Source organism: Thyridium curvatum, assembly GCF_004353045.1.
Source record: "Thyridium curvatum strain D216 chromosome Unknown NODE_28_length_411853_cov_82.906025, whole genome shotgun sequence".
NCBI lineage: Eukaryota > Fungi > Ascomycota > Sordariomycetes > Thyridiales > Thyridiaceae > Thyridium > Thyridium curvatum.
The window spans coordinates 41,549-58,782 of record NW_022156783.1 but is presented as its reverse complement, the minus strand read 5'-3'; the positions used below and the strand labels follow the sequence as shown (position 1 = coordinate 58,782).

The window sequence follows — 17,234 nt, the reverse complement described above, 5'->3', positions numbered from 1 at the left end:
TTGGCACCGTCGCGTCGAACGAGACTGATACCTTTTAGAGAAAGGGGTCGCCTTTGGGGTACTCCTGGCTCGAGCCCCTGATTGTCGATACCTCGGAGAACAACACCCTCACGTAATTTTATACAATTATCTCTGGATGGGGGGTTTTCACGGCCTTGATTTTGTTATCTTTTTTTTTTTTGCGAAAGCACACAGCATTATAGAACGCCGACATACCGTCTTTTGCTTCTCGCACACCCCTTATTTGCAAGGTTAGGAGAAAGGATTTTGACTGCCACGTGCGAGAGAGCAAAGCAAAGGGCGACGCAAGTGCCCTTTTGGTCTCTTGGGTGGTGGGTGGATTGGATGGATGGACGGAACTCAGGATGGTGGTTTTGATGATTATGAGGATGTCTTCCCTTTTTTTTGCCTTTTCGTGGCGGTTCAAGAGAAAAGCGACATTGCAGCAAAACAAGAAAAAAGCACACGCATGGAGAGTGAGGAGGTGTGAGCAGGAAGTTGCTTGATACGGGCGACGTTTTCTTTCTCCCTACACTACTACACGCACCCCATTCTTCTCCGCGGATAATCATACTTTTCACGACGATACGAAACCCCTCCCCATCCGTTTCACAACAATGAGACGTTTGTCATGATGAGATTAGTTTTTGAGCTTTCTGTTTCCGGTTCTGCTCTTCTGCTCTTTACCCAACGAAGAAAACCTGATCGTGAGAGAGGGTGAATAAAAGATGTGGACTGTGGACTCCTCGCCCTTTGCTTGTCGCGAGCTACATGTAGGCAAGCAGAGGAAGGAGGGGGTTTGTGGTTGAGGGTTAGCATAGCTAGTTGGAGGTGTGCGGTATGAGGGCGGAGACGGATTGTAATATAAGATCTCTTTTCTTTTTTTCCCCTCTTCGAAATGCAACTTGTTGCTGGTATCTGTCGTGGATGCGATGTATGTATGGGTTGGTCGCAAGGCACACATACCTATGTTTCCAGTTGCGAGACTTGTGTTCCTAGGCGACGAGACGGAAGGAGTTGGCTTGGTTCCCGAGAGGCAGGTTAGAGACTGGTGCCGTAGTACTTGGAGTATGCCTATCCCCTCTGGTCCCGGAACAACACCACCTGTTGCCCTCTAATGATCTATTAGTACTTGCCAAAATCCCTGTGTCTCCAACATGGCTGGATAATCATCAGTGAAGATGCTGTTCCGACACTAAAGGGGATAGAGCCCAGCTTCATGGTCAGTCAGAGTCACTTGCTTACTTCTCCTCCTTGTGGTCTGGATGTTGCGTAGATGCAGAGAAGTACTAGTCCCGTTCTCCGTCTTTTCACCTGCATAGAACGACAGTTGGCATAGGTAACGGCCATCTTGCCACGAGAGATAGTACGCTCAGGGTATACACGTCGGAGAACTATGCGAATCGGGACAAGAAGCATTTGCAAGGGTTGCCATAGGGCTGCTAGGTCGGCTTGGGATTCTGCTTGGCTTGGCCTTCGCTTGTTTTGATTGTGGCGGGCCAGAGAGAAAAGTCGACCTCGGAAACTCCAACGAATTCAATTTCAACGAGAAAGTTTCGTAAAAGGAGGCATTGCGGTAAAGCCAAAACATCATGTTGCAATATGTATATAAACATACAAAACACAAAACACAAAACACTGGTTTTGTGTAGTTCTGCAGGAAATCGACGAAGCAGCATTGTATCTGAACATGCAAGCAAAGAGGTCGGGGTCCAAAGAGGTTCTCGAACTGTTGTAGGCTACTTGTACTTACTTGGACTAGGTATGTGCGTGAACGGCATGGGCTTGTATCAATCTTGATCAGCAATACAAATCTTATCATAGGAGATGATATGAGATGCACTTGTCATTTTTTGGATCTCAGACACACTCACACACTTTCGTTGCATTGAGTTCGTGGTAATAATGGTAGGGTTCTCAATGAAGGTCTCAGTCAGCACGCGGTGGAAATGTAAACAGCTGATTGGCTAGGAGGATGAGCTGATGAGGTGTCGTTGACGTTGGTACCTTGCATGGCACGTTACTCGGTTTTTCTGCTCTTTCGTGGCAGATCTGACTCCCCAGAAAGTACCGACGGCAGCGGATGAGTATGGCGCAGATACAAGGGCGGGAGCCAAGGGAGCTAGCAGGGGTGGGATGGGGGGCTAGAGCAAACTATGGGGTAAGAATTAGGTACGAGAAATTCCCCTGACTGGCTAGGTATTGAGCCTCGTGATGGAGAACGTCGCAAATTTCGCATCACGCGGCGCTTTCTCCTCTCCTCCTCCTGCTGCGACCTTTTGCTGTCCTTCTTGGCGGGAGAGTGCCACGGCAGAGGAGAGAGAGGAGAAGGAGTACCTACCCAGGGAGGAGAATCATGAACTGGCTCACTGGGTAATTCCATGACACGGCCCCAAGCACCACCGTCTCGAGAGCTCACAGCTTTGGGCGCGCGCGGACATCTCCACATTCTTTAGAGTTGGTCATGAGGCTGTTTTGGTGCTGGTGGTGCTGGTGCAATAGCCGACCAGACCAGAGCCAGTCAACCCATGGAACACGTTCAGGTTCGCTCAGTTGCACTGGTCTGGTCTGACTGTGACTGACCGACCGAGTGGCTGGCGGCACGGCGGTAAAGGGCGAAGCTTCAAGCCAGGGGGGACATGCCGCCCCAGGCGAGCTGCTGTACCGCGTGGCCAGTTTCTGCGTTGGTCAGGTCTCGTCATGCGGACACAATATGCGGTGCGATGGCGTCTTTTTTTTCGCCCTTCTCCTCGGAGAGAGCACACTTTGTCATCGTCATTCCAATCACCATGTTCAGGCACTGGGAGGGGAGGCACGCAATGCTTGTGCAGCTTCAGCTCTGCCGGAGCATGCATCGACAGGGGGAAAGCAGAAGAGGAAAAAAACCCATGTGGTCACACTGCATTTTTTTCACACGCTAAGGAATGGAGAACGGCTAGCGAAGGGGGAAAAAGAAAGCCTGAGAAAGATGGACGGTAGCTTGGCTAGCTCCCGTCAGATCGGTCATTCGGTGGTGGTCATTTGGTCTCCTTTGGTCTCCTCCTGGTCTCCCTCGAGCTCGTTTCGCACCCATCGTGCCGCCGGGCCAACACAACGAGTACCTGATCAGATACATGGCCAGACAGCCAGACGGCGCAATTGCGTTACCCTTGGCATTTGCTCGTTCTCCATCCCTCTCCTCCCATTGACTCTTTGTCTTGGTTTTTTTTTTCATGCTTTCCCCGCTTGTAACATCGATCGTGGACCGCCCCATCCCATCCGCGCCATCCTACACATCCCCGACACCACACACACCACACACACCACACACACAGACACACAAGTTTTATATAAGCCCTCCTCTCTCTCATCCCCACCTCTCTGCCCACTCCCGCTGTCTCTGACTGACTGACTTTACATCTCGTCTCGAAAACATCTGCTTTGAATCGCCAATATCTCACGGCATTATTGCCTTGAAAGTGTTCTTCTGCTACACCAACAGACAGACAACGAGCCAGCTACTCCATCTCGCTCTCGCGCAGCTGACATAATCGCCCACTTACACGGGACGGAAACACGCACTCGATCACTTTGAGTTGCTCAACCACACCACACATACATACAACGAACCACCTGCACTACACGCAGCAAACAAAAATGCCCTCCTACACCTTCACGGAGCCGCACCCGACCGTGCCCGCAAACTCCATCACCCACTCGGGCCGCGGCGGCGCGGGCAACCACTTCCGCGCGCCCTCCCAGACCACCCCCTCCGCCGGCGTCCCCTCCCACGAGCTCTGCACCGTCCGCACCTCGGCCTCCTCCGTCAAGGCCACCCCGGCCCGGCGCTTCTACTCGGGCCGCGGCGGCGCCGGCAACGCCCACGCCGCCTGCGAGAAGCCCGTCCTGAGCTTCGACGACGAGTACGCCGCCGCCGCCGCCCGCGACAGGGCCAGCTCGGGCTTCGTCGGCCGCGGCGGCGCCGGCAACGCCGTCTACTCGGCCTCGCGGTCGGCCGCGTACGTCGAGATCGGCGGCAGCGACGGCAAGAGCAAGAGCCACCGCGGCGGCGATGATGCCGGCAGCGTCGCGAGCTCGCGCCGGGACAGCAGCAGCACCGACGGCGGGGAGAGCGTGCGCAGCGGCGGCTTCTGGCGGACGCTGAGCCGGGTTGCTTCGCACCGGCACTGAGTCTCTCGTCTCTCTCTCTCTCTGTCTTGGTTTTGAAATTGAAAAAGTACGGCGAGGCGTTTTATGTCGGGTTGTTTCTGTCTTTTTAACACGCACCAAACTTCACGAAGTCACGGCAAACGGAAAAAAAGTTCTCATTTTGGCATTTATCTGATTTCTGTTTCCTTTTTTACAACAACAACAATGGGAGGAATTGGGGCCTCAGAGCAAACACACCGGGTATCAATGCTCAAATAATCAACGACCTCAGGGTTGGGAAACGGGGAAACCACCACAATACCTAATACTCCTGCCTTTCCCAACCCGAGGACATACCTAACACAACCCCCGCATCCTTTTCGCTTCTGGCTGGCAGATTCCAGAGATTATGAAAAGAAAAAAAAAGGGGGCACAAGGGAGGAACATAACATAGCATTACTTAGCGAAGCGGCGTTTGTTTCTGGTGAACGATGGGACTTTTGAAAGGAGAGAGCTTTCAAATAGGATATACCCCCCTCAAGCAGGCGAACAACAAAAAGCAACACTTGTATTCTGCATTTCAGTGTATCACATTTAGCGTCAAGCAAGGTCTCTGGGCCTTGGAAATCAAGACAATGATTTTCACACTTGTGTGTCAACATGACCCATTTCTTTACCCTCTCTGTTGAACTGATTCGCAGTGACTGTGCTTCTGAGGTATTCAACTGTGCCATTCAATTCACTCGCGCACACACGCACGGGGCATCTTGATAAACCAGCCTCTGGGTATCATTCGAATTCTCTTTCTAAATACATCTCGGGAACAAACAGTGCTTGCTCTCAAAAAAAACTCCATCCTGGATGCACGCGCACCATCAAACCTGGCTCCCCTTTCTGGTACTCGCCAGCTTCCATGAATCTTGCTCTTTCTTTCCCCCCTCTGTGAAACCTCCTCTGTCGGCACCGTCTCCTTTCCCCTGGCGGTGATAGACTCGTGTTGTACGAGCAGGGGCATCACCCGGCCCTTTCCATCTGGGGGGGAAAAAAGGGTCATTCTTAAGAGTTCCTTAGTAGTCCGATCCAATCCCTTGATGTCTGGCCCAGCCCACAGGCAGAGCCTGCAGGTGTGCCGGACGGGGAGTGTGTGAGAAATCTCTTTAGTTGAACTTGGTATGGATAATGTCCGGGTTCTCGTGCCAGTCGTCAATGCTGACCCACATCTAGAAGAAGAGCATCGCACAATGATCAGCAACCACAAAATTTCTCGTCTGGTTCGAGTCCATTTCCACGCGGGGTTTGTGAAAAAAACTTCCTTCTTTGACGATATGCCTTGCCCTCGGAAGGAACAACTCACCTTTCTGAACGTGCTCAGCCCCGCCAGGATGCTCCCGCCGATCCAGGTCGAGTACTTGCGCTCGGGCGGCGCAAAGATCTTGATGCGCATGTCCTTGGCCGCCAGCTTGCGCACCTCGTTGAGCAGCCGGTCGCCGAAGCCCCGCGTCAGCGTGCTGCCCCCGGACAGCACGATGTTGGAGTAGAGCGACTTGCGCAGGTCCATGTCGGCCTTGCTGATCGAGTCGACGACCACCTGGTGCACCCCCGAGTACTCGAGGCCGATGATCTCCGGGTCGAAGAGGAGCTCGGGCGCGCGAAAGCGCTCTGGGCCGATCTTTTTATCAAAAGTTGTCACTTGTTAGTCGAAGCAGAACTTGGATAGCAGAGAGAGAGAGAGAGAGAGAGAGAGAGAGAGAGAGAGAGAGAGAGAGTGTGTGTGTGTTTTGTTTGCCAAAAAAGCATACCTGTAGCTTGTTCCCATCCGGCAAGACGTACTCTGCCGTCTTCTTGGGGTCCAGTTTTGAGGCCCCCGTCCACTCCTTCTCCTCCTTCCTGGGGTCGAGCGCGACGTAGCTGGTGCTCTCCTTGATCAGACGCACGACCTCCTTCTCGGCGCTCGTGTGGAAGACGTAGCCCTTCCTGCGCAGCAGTGTCTGCAGGTGCTCGGTCACGTCCCGCCCAGCGACGTCTATCCGCCTGATCGAGTTGGTGATGGCGAAGCCTTCGTATACCGGCACGGCGTGGGACACGCCGTCGCCCGAGTCGAGCACGATACCGGTCGTCCGGCCGCTGGCGTAGAGGGAGAGGACGGCTTGTACCGAGGTGTAGAGGGCAGGGACGTTGAAGGTCTCGAAGAGGACCTGGGCGGCGGTGTCGCGGTTGCTGCGCGGGTTGAGGGGCGGCTCGGTCAGGAGCACGGGATGCTGCGTCGAGTATTAGAACCTGGGCGTGGCCAGATGATCGACCCCCGACAATTGGGAAAACCCCAAGCTGCTTACCTCTTCGCTCAAGGTCTTGAGCCCCTCGTCGTAGACGTACGTCCAGATCTTCTCCATGTCGTCCCAGTCCGTCACCACGCCGTGCTCGAGGGGGTACCGGATCTTGAGCAGGCCCCTGTACTCGTTGGCCGCCTTCTGGCCGATGAAGACCTCCCCCTCCAGGGCGCCCGCCAGGACCCTCGGGTGCTTCGGCCTGCCGACAAAGGCCGGGAAGTTGCACTTTGGCGTGTCGTCCCCGGCGAAACCCGCGCGGATGGTGCCCGACCCATTGTCGATGACGATGGGCGCGTTGTGCAGTAGCTCCGCCATCTTCTGTTCCGCAGCTATTCCTGCTCGAGGGTGGTGTGTGTTCCGGCCCGAAAGCCTTCCCTTTTTTTTTATATATCACAGGGTTGTCTCAGACCGTTTTCTGCGCGGGGTCCAGGGTCCAGATGAGAAGGAAGAAAGGGGTTCCGAACGAGGGTCAAGTTCGGTGTGTCACTCCCGGCCGACCGTTTGTGCGAATCAGGAGGTGAATGCGCCACCAAGGGGAAAGATGTACCGCCGTCTTCGAGTCTCTACAAAGCCATTTCCTGGTCCTGGGGAACAAGCAGTATCGTTGGAGAGCTTGGCGGAACCAGGCTCCTGATCCGGATCGAGATACGCTGTTGTGTGAGAGGTCGGCGTCGAAACATTCACATTAAATTGCTTGTACGTTGCACGACGCGCTTGACAAGGCGGACGGGACAGTAAAAGGGAGCTACAGGGGGCGTGTTCCTGAGCTATGCCCGCTTGGGAAGACGCTGGGGCTGGTGCAGATTGAGGAGAGGGCTGCCTGTGGCTTGCGCGCAAATGGATGGAGAACTGATTGCGGGGATGATGTGGCGCATGCTTGAAAGCCCGTTGCCAGCTCAGGGAGCTCCCCGCAGCTCTAGCGCGCCAAAGCTGCAGCATTGATGCTTCTGGGGCCTCGGCCATGATAGCACCATTGCTCTGTGCTGACTTTCTTCATGCAGGATTGTGAATGATGTCAAAGGGAGAGACTATCGTCATCTTGAACAGCAGGCCAAGACATTGGATTGGCTCCATTGCTCGAAGCGACGGATACTCCCTTGTAACATGTACCTTTCCATAAGAGAGGTAGTGAGACTGGATCATAACCATCACTCACAATCCGGAAATCATACACGTCCTTGGAGAGAACAGGCTCATATCGAGACCTTTTCTCTCAATTGCACACGTCTATCAATCCTTCACAAGTAAATTTTGCCATGGCATCAACACCATCAGTCTATTGGTCCTTGTACGGCCCTGCCAAGTCGAGGAAGAACGTGCCGCAATTCCGCCTCGAGGCAGTCGGAATTGGCAAGACGGCGACATACCCAATTGAGCCTGCTGCATCATGACTCAATGAGGCGCTCTGCCCAGAACCAACAGCACTGCTGACCGGCAAATGCTGATCACTTTTGATGTTTGCTTCGAGCCATCGTGCATGATCCCCCCGTTCCGCCCAGTCCTGACTTGCTGTGCTGGACTTGCCTGCAGGCCTCCAAAGGCAGTTTGCAGCAAGTCAGTGTGCCGACTATCCTCTTTCCAGCACTCACTTAGGCGGATCGCATGCCCGCGAGAATCGATGATCCGCGTGCCTCAAGCCACGCTTCAAGCATCGACCACGAGCGGTCCTTTCGGCGACGATCCCCGCCCACGAACGCACCGGCTTATCTCCAGGCCAGGCGGTCTGACAATAGACGGGCCAAGTCGTCCTAGGTCTAGATTAGCAGCAAGAAGCAAGACACCACGACCCGAGACCGGCCAACCATCAGGCATCGCGTCTGTCTGGTCAATGTAACACGCTGCCCCTCTAGCTATGTCTCAGAGCCTCTTTAGCTTTCAGCTCTTTCCCCGGCCTCTCAGCGAGGTGAGCAGAGCTTGGATACTGCACTGGCCGGCCTCGTTTGCTAGATCTGAGCGCGCTGCAGTACCTTGATGGTCACCGGGCTCGAGATATTGGTGCGATTGTCGGTCAGCGTGTGCACCCGGATAACTGAGGCACAGACGCATGTTCCCGCATGTTCCCGCATTGCCCTTGTCTCGCTTGTTTGCTTTCATATACAAGTATTACGCCATCAGGACAGCCACTTTATGCTGGTGAGCTATCTGTCTCCTGGGACTGGACCTTGCACCAAGGGATTACTCATGCCAAATAAGCTCGGCTCCATCACTCCTAACAGGTCTCCGCCGAGATTGTAAGTCGCCCATGCCTGGTCAATGATCGAGCAGACTGGTTACCGACCGGGCCACGACAGCCCTGTCCTGTCCAACAGCGGCACAACTACATGGGCCAGGGCAAGCAACCAATTCCAGACTGGAAGGATACTTGCAGCCGCCACCGGATGCACGCGCACCCATTTACAGAAAGACTTGCCTCTCCTCGTTGCTCAAGAGGAAACAATCCTGCACGGGATACCCCCGCTCCCTGGCAGACGCTGTAACCCTACCCCCCCCCTTCTCTAGTAATAAGCTCTGCCCTGGCTTTCCCAGCTCTCTGGTCAGACTTTCACCGCGACCCAAATTCTCGGGACAGACTCCTGGACCTGCCGCCCTGGATTGGAAGGGAATATCTGCCAAAAGGATTGAAGTGTCGCTCGCCAATCTTTGATCTCGGGAGGGATCGCTGCTCCCTTCCTTTCTTTCTTTATTTGCTGCCCTGCTGTTGTCGCTCGTTTCCTCATGCTCAGTAATAATATCGCAACCCCTCAACCCCTTTCTCCGGATTCCTCTGGAACCATCCCAGCGCAGCCGCTTTCATGGAGGGCCTAGATGACCAATACATCCAGCCCGAGACGGTAAGCTCACACAGTTCTCATGTTCTTTCGTCTTTCCGGGCCATATTCCGGCATTCGCCTCATTCTCAGCTTCATGAATTCCTTCATTCAACACAAGTCGGTGCCAGGGCCTCCGGGGTAGACCGCTCTTGCTCATGAGTGGTTCCCGCAAGCCCGCATTTCCGGATCAGGATATACGAGCTATTGCTGCTGTATCAAAGACCAAAACGCTTCCAATTCATTTCCTCTGACAGCGATTTAGCATCCGTATGGGAAAACTGACAATTCAGCTCAGAATATGACGGATGAGGACGATGGGTCCGTACAGGTATGCCAGCGCTTTCCGGCTCGCACGATCCGTTCGTCCGCATCGGCGCGCGCGCTAACATGCTGTCCCTTTACACCAGAGTGAGAGGACAGCGGGTTCCATACTGAGCTTAGCCATGTTCAGGGGCCGTGTCCAAGATGGGCGTCTCTACACTGTCTATGGCAAGGAAGGTGTGTCTATCTGCTATGGCTTCATGAGTGCTGCCGTTCTTCGCTACAAACTAACTCCTGCCAGAATATGGCTTCCCCATGGACGACCAGGAATTAGACAGGATAGATCTCTGCCATGCCAAATACTACGCGCTGCTAGATAAGAAACGTTTCCTGGCACCGATACCATCACATCCTCAGAAGGTACTCGATCTCGGCTGCGGCACTGGTGAGCGCCCTCACTGGCAACCTCCTGGCCTCTGGTGGTCGGCTAACACTGCAGCTCGTATGCTTTAGGGGCATGGGCCGTGGACTTTGCGGATAACTACCCGTCAGCTGAGGTAGGCCAGAGACTTGCGATATAGTCTCGCGAACAAATGAACCATGCATAAATGCTGACCCTCTCTCCGTGATAGGTGATAGGAATCGACATTGCGCCGACCCAGCCGGAGTGGGTGCCGCCCAACTGCCGGTTCGAGCTCAACGACATGGAGCAGCCCTGGACGTGGCCCGAGAACCACTTTGACTTTATCTTTGCGCGCGACCTGATCCTGTCCGTGCGGGACTACCCCAAGCTGATAGATGAGATCTACAGGTAATCACGCCCCCTTGTTCTATTTTGCTTTTTTCTTTTCCCCACCCAACCTCTCTCCAATCCCCTTACGACAAGACTAAACACTTACCGGGAGGTTTTCAATAAAACCAGACACCTCAAGCCCGGCGGCTACGTCGAGTTCCAGTCCGTCACAGGCACGATCCAGTGCGACGACGGCACCCTGCCCCCGGACCCCACCGGCAGCGCCCTGCGCAGCCTCAGCGAGCACCTGCGCGTCGCGGCCGCCAAGTTCGGCGCGCCCGTCGACGACCCGGCCCGCTGGCGCGCCTGGCTCGCGGGCCGCGGGTTCGAGTGCCCCGCGGCGCAGGAGCACGTCTACAAGGTGCCCGTGAACCCGTGGCCGCGCGACCAGCGGCTCAAGCTCGTGGGCGCCTTCGAGCAGGAGAACCTGCTGTCGAACCTCACGGGCATGACGCTGCGGCTGTTCCGGCGCGCGCTGGGCTGGTCCGCGGCCGAGGTGGACGCGTTCAACGCCGGGGTGCGCAGGGAGGTGAGGGACTGGCGCTATCATGCCTATTGGCCTTTGTGAGTTGGTTTCTTTCCCCCCTTTCCCCCCCCCCCCCCCTGGTCTCTATTGTGTGTGTGTGTGCTTTACATGCCACCTGGGCCAGGAGAGACGAGGTTGGGATGAAGACTTTTCCCTTGTACTGACACATAAGTACACTCCTTACAGCTACGTGGTATACGCGAGGAAACCTCTTGCGCCGCAGAGGCCGGACAGTTGAAGTTAAAAGCTGATAATGTCAGCGGGTTCAAGTTTGGTCGGACTACCCTGCCCCGGCCAAGTATGATTTTGATGCATTGCCAACGATCAGGGAGGCTATATAGACGCATGTTGATGAGTTATGAGAAGAAACGAAACAAACCAAAAATAAATGACTAATTTTGACATCTTGTCTCTGTCTGCATCTTGCGCTGATATCATGATAAGTCGTGCTGACTCGGAGGGTGTCTTAGATGTGTCTAGACTTACAAGTATCCCTCGAGATATTCAGGGGCTATCTTAGACAAGGTGAGTAGGTTGGATCTACTTCGGTATGCTTAGTGAACATTATCATTAATAAGTCATGTTGCTGTCAGGCATGCGACCGAGTTACGGATACTAGCTACCAAGTCAAAGCTAAGCCAAGGGATACTTCATACCCCTTGATGATCTTAGGATCAGGGATACTAGACGGAGATTGAGGCATGTACAAGTAGTCACTGATTCGAAAATGAAGACCAAGGTTTTATGATGTTTGAACAAAGTAGATTTGATCGTTTTGACTGATCGTAGCTAGCCAGAAGGGCCCCCTATTCCGCTAAATCTGCAACAAAATGCGACTTGAGTGATATCTTGAGCCACCTTTATCTGTCTGGCCATGCGTAGAAACAGAAAAACGCCCCCAACTCCAGTCCCATGATGCGGTATATACAAGTAAAGTAAAAAGATGCGTTGTGTTCTCGTAGAGAGAAGGCTGGGGGCCACCAAGCCGCGTCCGGCTGTGTCCCCCAAGCCTCCTGAGCCACCCACCACCCACCCAGAGGTGTTTCCAGTCCCCAGTCTATATCCTCTCTCCGTGATATTAAAAAAAGATGTAGTTTGCTTCTCATTGATCCCCGAGGCAGCAAAAGTGTTTTTTTTAGATGTGGCCGTCGAGGCCGACGGCGGCGAGGTAGGGCCAGCCGAGGACGAGCGCGACGCCGGGCACGTAGATGACGGCCTGGCCGGCGACCCGCTTGGCCATCTTGCCGACGTCGGCGCCCTGCGCGGTCTGGGTGGTGGGCAGGCGCTCGAAGGGGTGGGGCTCAAAGGAGCGCATGGCGTTGCGGACGGAGCGCATGACGGAGAAGTTGCGGCGGCCGGCGGCGCGGATGGCGGCACGAGCGACGATGGGAGACATTTTTGTTTTTTTGTTTGGGGGGTTGTTTGTTTGTTTGGTTGAGTGAGGTGTTGTGTAATAAAAGTCTTACGAGACTTTTGTGTGAGGAGAGGAGAGGAGAGTAGGTTGTTGGTTGGTTGAGTAGTGAGTTAAGTTGAGGCTTGTGAAGCTCTTGATGATGCTGCTTGTGCGATGGAGACAGGAACACAACATCAATGACACGAGGACGGGGGGCAAGGCTCTTATACTTCACGGGGGCACAGGGCAACGGTCAACGATCATGAATAATATTCGATTCACAGTCTAATCCCGACAGAAAACCTTACGGGCCTGATGCGGCGAACTGCGGATCGTCGCATGGCCTCATGTTCCCACCCCAGAGTACGGTCCTGCCGTGCCGTGCGTGTGCCTGGTTGGAAAGGAAAAGGGCAATTAGACAAGCTTGCAGAGTGTGCCCAGGGGGGTCTGGCATGGCATCCAGGCTTTGCCAGGTCGCCGGGCCACCGTACGAGTCGGGAGGCCGAAAGAGTGGGCAATGGCCAAATGGGCGAGCTGCTGGCGGGCGCGGTGGTGCGATTCTGACCTGCGAACACCAGATGCGGCGAGAAAGAAGCGGGCGGGTAGGGAGGAGAGAGAGCTGGGCCAGCGACCTGGTTACTGGCAGGCCTGCGCTGTGTCCAGAAGCCCGGGGCTGACTCTGCTGTGAGAGGAATGATTTGGGGGCATGGCGTGGGGTGATTGATGGTCTGGATGACTCGCTTGTGGGCTGATCGGTGGCCGCCGAGAGAAGTAGACTCGTGTCGGGGAGTGGGCGGGGGGCCGAAAGATATGACACCCGGCAACTATCGGATCACTAACATGGAATCCGGCCAGATACTCGCAAGACTGTTAGTAAGTCTCACACTTCCTGCTAAGAGCTCATGACAGCAACTTCCGCCCATCTTCATGCGAGGTACTTCAGGTCCCCCAAAAAGACTTCTCCCCCATCGGATCATGCAAATCTCGGCCGCCCAATCACAGCCGCGCCAAATGGCACAGCTCCCTCCGACCTGCTTCTCCCGAACAATCGCACCACGCGCAAACCCCGACTGCGCCGCCTGCAAATGCCTTTCCCTGCGGCTCCCGGCGCGTAGGTAATTACACACACACACACACACACACGGACGGAACAACCTCTCAGCTGGGTTGAGGACCGCAATTGTGGCCTTTCCCATACCGGTCCATGATGGCATTTTGTCGATCCACTGCATCTGGCCGCTGTGTGTGTGTGTGTGTATGTGTGTGTCTCTTGCGTGTCTGGTTATCTCTTCCGCATGCGGTACTTCTGTTTCTGATACACTTATCTTCCTGACCTTGTTCATGATCCTTGGAGAGGCGCATACTTCGATTGCGGGGGGTTCCTGGAGGCGGCTCGCTCTGAGTCGCTCAACACTTAGCAGCCATGCCATGACGAGATGCGCGATACCCCCGTCATGCTTAGTCACCCGTGAACTGACTCCCTATCTGGCCTCCTTTCGACGAGCTTACTATCTCCCTACCTGCGAGGTTATGTCAACAAGAGATGGTCGATTCTGGCATGCGTAGGGTATCATTCTATTCTTTATTCTTGTCATCTCCTGATGTCTAGGTAGAAAGCTGTCTATGTTCTAATGACCTGTGCCCCATCTGCCGGCTCCAACAGCTGCCACCGGCAGGTGATGTCCTGCTGCTTGAACCGGTCCATGATGCGCTGCGCAATCTCCTCAAAGTTGCTCGTCGCCAGCGCCAGGATGGTGGGCCCGGCGCCGGACAGGCACACGCCGAGCAGGCCCGGTTGCGTGCTCGGCGTGATCGACTTGACGATGTCGGTGAGCCCCGGGATGAGCGTCTGCCTGTAGGGCTGGTGCAGCTTGTCCTGCATGGCCAGGTAGATCAGGTTGGGGTCCGGCGGTGATTGGCCCAGGGCGACGGGGAGCAGGGCTATCCGCTGCAGGTTGAAGGTCTGTTTTTGTTTGTCCGTCTTGTTAGCCACACAGTCCTTTGTTTTTTTTTGTTTTTTTCCCCCCGTCTTCAGACATTGAAACCCCGGTTTACACTTACCACGTCGGCGCGGGCATACTCGGCCGGCAGGACCTGGCGGGCCTTGGCCGTAGAGACTTCGAAATCGGGGATGATGGCAACGGCCTTGATCTCGGGCGCCCACGGGAACTTGATGTGGTGGCCGATGCCGTGGGGAGGCGACGGCGGGTCGACGCCCGTGTCGACCCCGCCGGCCGGCGCCGGGAGCACCTCGCTGAGCGGGATCTCTTTCCGCGCCAGGTCCTCGGGGGCCAGGGGCATCAGGTAGGTGCCGATGAAGCCGCCAAACAGCGCCGCGCCCACGTTGTCGGGATGGCGCTCTGGTTGTGTCTCGAAGATTAGCCAATTGTTCTCCCCTTGTCACACGTGGGTGGGTGAAAACGTGTGCTCAAGTAAAACCATTTGCCGATGCCATTGTCTGCCACACACACACACACACTTTTTCATCAGAACTTACCGATCATGAGGCAGAAATCAAGGATGCGGTCGTTGTCGAGGTCGAGCTGCCCCGCCTCCTTGCCCAGGATGACGCCGGCGACGACCGCGGCGCCGGAGGACCCCAGGCCCCGGCCGAGGGGGATGGGGTTCTTGATGTGCACGTGCGTCTCGACGGGGAAGCTCCGCTGGCCGTGGCACCTCAGCACGTAGAGGGCGACGCGGGTGATGAGGTTGGCGTCCGGGTCCAGGGGCACCTCGCCCGACTCGGCGCCGTCCCCCTCGTAGGTGATGCGGCAGTTGAGCGGGTGCTCCGACTTGGGCTGGGAGCGGTCGATGGTGACGTGCAGCTCCAGGAACATGGACAGGGCCAGGCCGATGACGTCGAAGCCCGGGCCGATGTTGGCGGAGGAGCAGGGCGCCTTGATGACGAAGGAGTCGGACGCCATGGTTGCTGCTGGCGTCGAGGCGGCGGCGGCTTGGTCTATGACGGTCTGATGCTGGTGCGCGGCCTGGCAGGCGGACATGGATGTGAGGTGAGGTCCTCCTGATGGCGGGGTGTGCTGGGGTGCTGGACTGCTGCTCGGGGAGTGGGTGTGCTCGCCCCAGAACAAGCTTGGATGAGAGTGCTGCCGTCAATTGGTCGATCGCCGTCGAGGAGCCGTAGCTGGCGGCGCTGCAATGCCAACTGGGACTGAATATCAGTTTCTGGCCGTCCGTGTGTGACTGATGTTTGACACGAGCTGAGGTGACTCAAATTTTTAATGTGTCCCGACGGCGGAGGTTAGCGGCGCATGGTGGGGTTGGCAAGTCCGTTCCTGGCCCACCACCACACCACCCAACTCCCGGGGCCAGACCTCAGGAGCCCCGACGCGGATGTGGCATCACAAGCTCAACTCGGAGCATTGCATTTCCGGAAGAGTTGGTGGTTGGCATGTCAGATATACCCATAATAATGCAACTTCTTATACATGCGAGCTCACAGTGGCTTTCCTTTACAAAACATGAAACCCAGTCTAGGTATTATTCCTTGTTTCATTCTCTAGATCTGGAGAGGACGATCAGCAACTAGGAATTAAGGCTATGGGAATTGTATGAAATGGCCTATACTATGGCCGACGATTTTTCGAAATCTTTCTTTTGTCTTGACTTTTATCAAGAAATAATCACAACCTTTGGGTGGGCAACACGGGGAGGATTCAAAGCCCTGCCATGGCCACAGTAATGATGAAACTTACTCAATTGAAGCAGCTTCATGGTGTTCAAGTGTAATAATGAAGAGAGTACGGGATAAATGAATATTTCCTGCTCTAGCCGAAAGCAGTAGCATCACCAAGAGACATTGGCTGATTGTCTGTCTCTGCTTCTTGTTGTCCGTGGTTCTGGCAAGCGAATAATCATCGATGGCCCTCAAAACACGAGCGGGTGGCCTCAACAACGTCAGATTATGCAATAGTTTGCCCGAGCAATGGGCACAGCAATTGGCATAGCCTGGCCAACATCTTTTGTGGTGAACAGTGGCAGTCTCTTACGCAGGCGAGGCAGGGTTCGCTCGCTCTATTGTTTCCCTATCCGGCAGCTTAGACCACGGTAGGGACTCGTATCATCGTATGGCATGTACACAGCGGAGACGGCTTCGTCATGGGATCATTAAGCTGGGGCTCTTCCCACGCGATCGTATTCCCTGGCGGCCGCGTGGAAGAGCCTGTGAGATGGTGTGAGTGGGCGAATATGCTCAGCCAATGGAGGAGGACGACGCCATGGCCAAGAGAGTGTGGCGATCCGTGGGGGAAGCCCAGTTGTGGCTGAGAGTGCCACCGTCCTTCTTCCACCGTTTCTATTCTTGGTTGTCCCGAGCTCTCGGCCCTCGCTCTGGTCAGTGCCGTAAACTTAAACTTCTCCGTACCTCGATTAGGTACAGTGGATCATTCTCTCGGGTTGGGCGGCACCATTCTGCAGATTGGCGGCTGCCTAGGGGAGGCTGCAACTTTTGCACTCTCTTTGAGGCACTAGACTAAATTACAGGGACCGCCAGACAACTGCAGCTACCCGCCGAGCAAACAGCAAGATATGACGATCAGCAGCGCTTGGCCGAGGGGCTGGTGTGGTAAGAAACCAACGGTGGCCTCTCTCTCGGCTTGTCTGATTGCATCATCAAGAGACACATGGCCTATGCATGTCTAAGGTAGCATAACTATGGCTGGTCCAGATGATGTTTTCACTGAGGCTGTGAAGAAAGCAATATCGATAAAGAGCAGAATAAAGACAAAAGAAACAGGGTTTTGGTGGCGGTTTGCTGGTCAACCTTGTGGAATGCCAAGATTCCGCATGGCTTGCGCACTACTGAATCTTGCGAGCTCCCCAAGTCTCCTTAGCAACCTTGGACGGGGGCTCTGGCCCAATCACAAGAGCCAGAGCAGTCCCCCCGAAAAGGGCGACGTCAACGCTGCTGCGCCCGCTGGCTGGATCTGAAACGCGACAGCTAGTGGAGGGAGCCGGGAGGGGGCTGATCCCTTGTGTT

General features: G+C 55.2%; 5 protein-coding genes across 5 annotated transcripts; 2 read left to right on the top strand and 3 right to left on the bottom strand.

Moving 5' to 3' along the window:
- Nucleotides 1-3,636: 3,636 nt before the first annotated feature.
- Nucleotides 3,637-4,170, top strand: E0L32_005371 (uncharacterized protein; the record flags this gene model as incomplete). The annotated part of the gene is made up of 1 exon (XM_031139885.1): nucleotides 3,637-4,170. The coding sequence occupies one exon, from the start codon at nucleotides 3,637-3,639 to the stop codon at nucleotides 4,168-4,170; it is 534 nt and encodes a 177-aa protein (XP_030996118.1).
- A 1,115-nt stretch (nucleotides 4,171-5,285) lies between these two features.
- Nucleotides 5,286-6,770, bottom strand: E0L32_005370 (uncharacterized protein; the record flags this gene model as incomplete). The annotated part of the gene is made up of 4 exons (XM_031139884.1): nucleotides 5,286-5,348; nucleotides 5,483-5,797; nucleotides 5,928-6,386; nucleotides 6,462-6,770. The coding sequence occupies 4 exons, from the start codon at nucleotides 6,768-6,770 to the stop codon at nucleotides 5,286-5,288; spliced, it is 1,146 nt and encodes a 381-aa protein (XP_030996117.1).
- Nucleotides 6,771-9,708: 2,938 nt separating this feature from the next.
- Nucleotides 9,709-10,887, top strand: E0L32_005369 (uncharacterized protein; the record flags this gene model as incomplete). The annotated part of the gene is made up of 5 exons (XM_031139883.1): nucleotides 9,709-9,763; nucleotides 9,828-10,028; nucleotides 10,079-10,083; nucleotides 10,159-10,337; nucleotides 10,449-10,887. 5 exons carry the CDS (start codon nucleotides 9,709-9,711, stop codon nucleotides 10,885-10,887), a joined length of 879 nt encoding a protein of 292 aa, XP_030996116.1.
- Nucleotides 10,888-11,980: 1,093 nt separating this feature from the next.
- E0L32_005368 (uncharacterized protein) lies at nucleotides 11,981-12,241 on the bottom strand (the record flags this gene model as incomplete). The annotated part of the gene is made up of 1 exon (XM_031139882.1): nucleotides 11,981-12,241. One exon carries the CDS (start codon nucleotides 12,239-12,241, stop codon nucleotides 11,981-11,983), a length of 261 nt encoding a protein of 86 aa, XP_030996115.1.
- A 1,618-nt stretch (nucleotides 12,242-13,859) lies between these two features.
- On the bottom strand, nucleotides 13,860-15,162 carry E0L32_005367 (uncharacterized protein; the record flags this gene model as incomplete). Its single annotated transcript, XM_031139881.1, has 3 exons — nucleotides 13,860-14,201; nucleotides 14,300-14,598; nucleotides 14,736-15,162. The coding sequence occupies 3 exons, from the start codon at nucleotides 15,160-15,162 to the stop codon at nucleotides 13,860-13,862; spliced, it is 1,068 nt and encodes a 355-aa protein (XP_030996114.1).
- Between the last annotated feature and the right edge of the window lie 2,072 nt (nucleotides 15,163-17,234).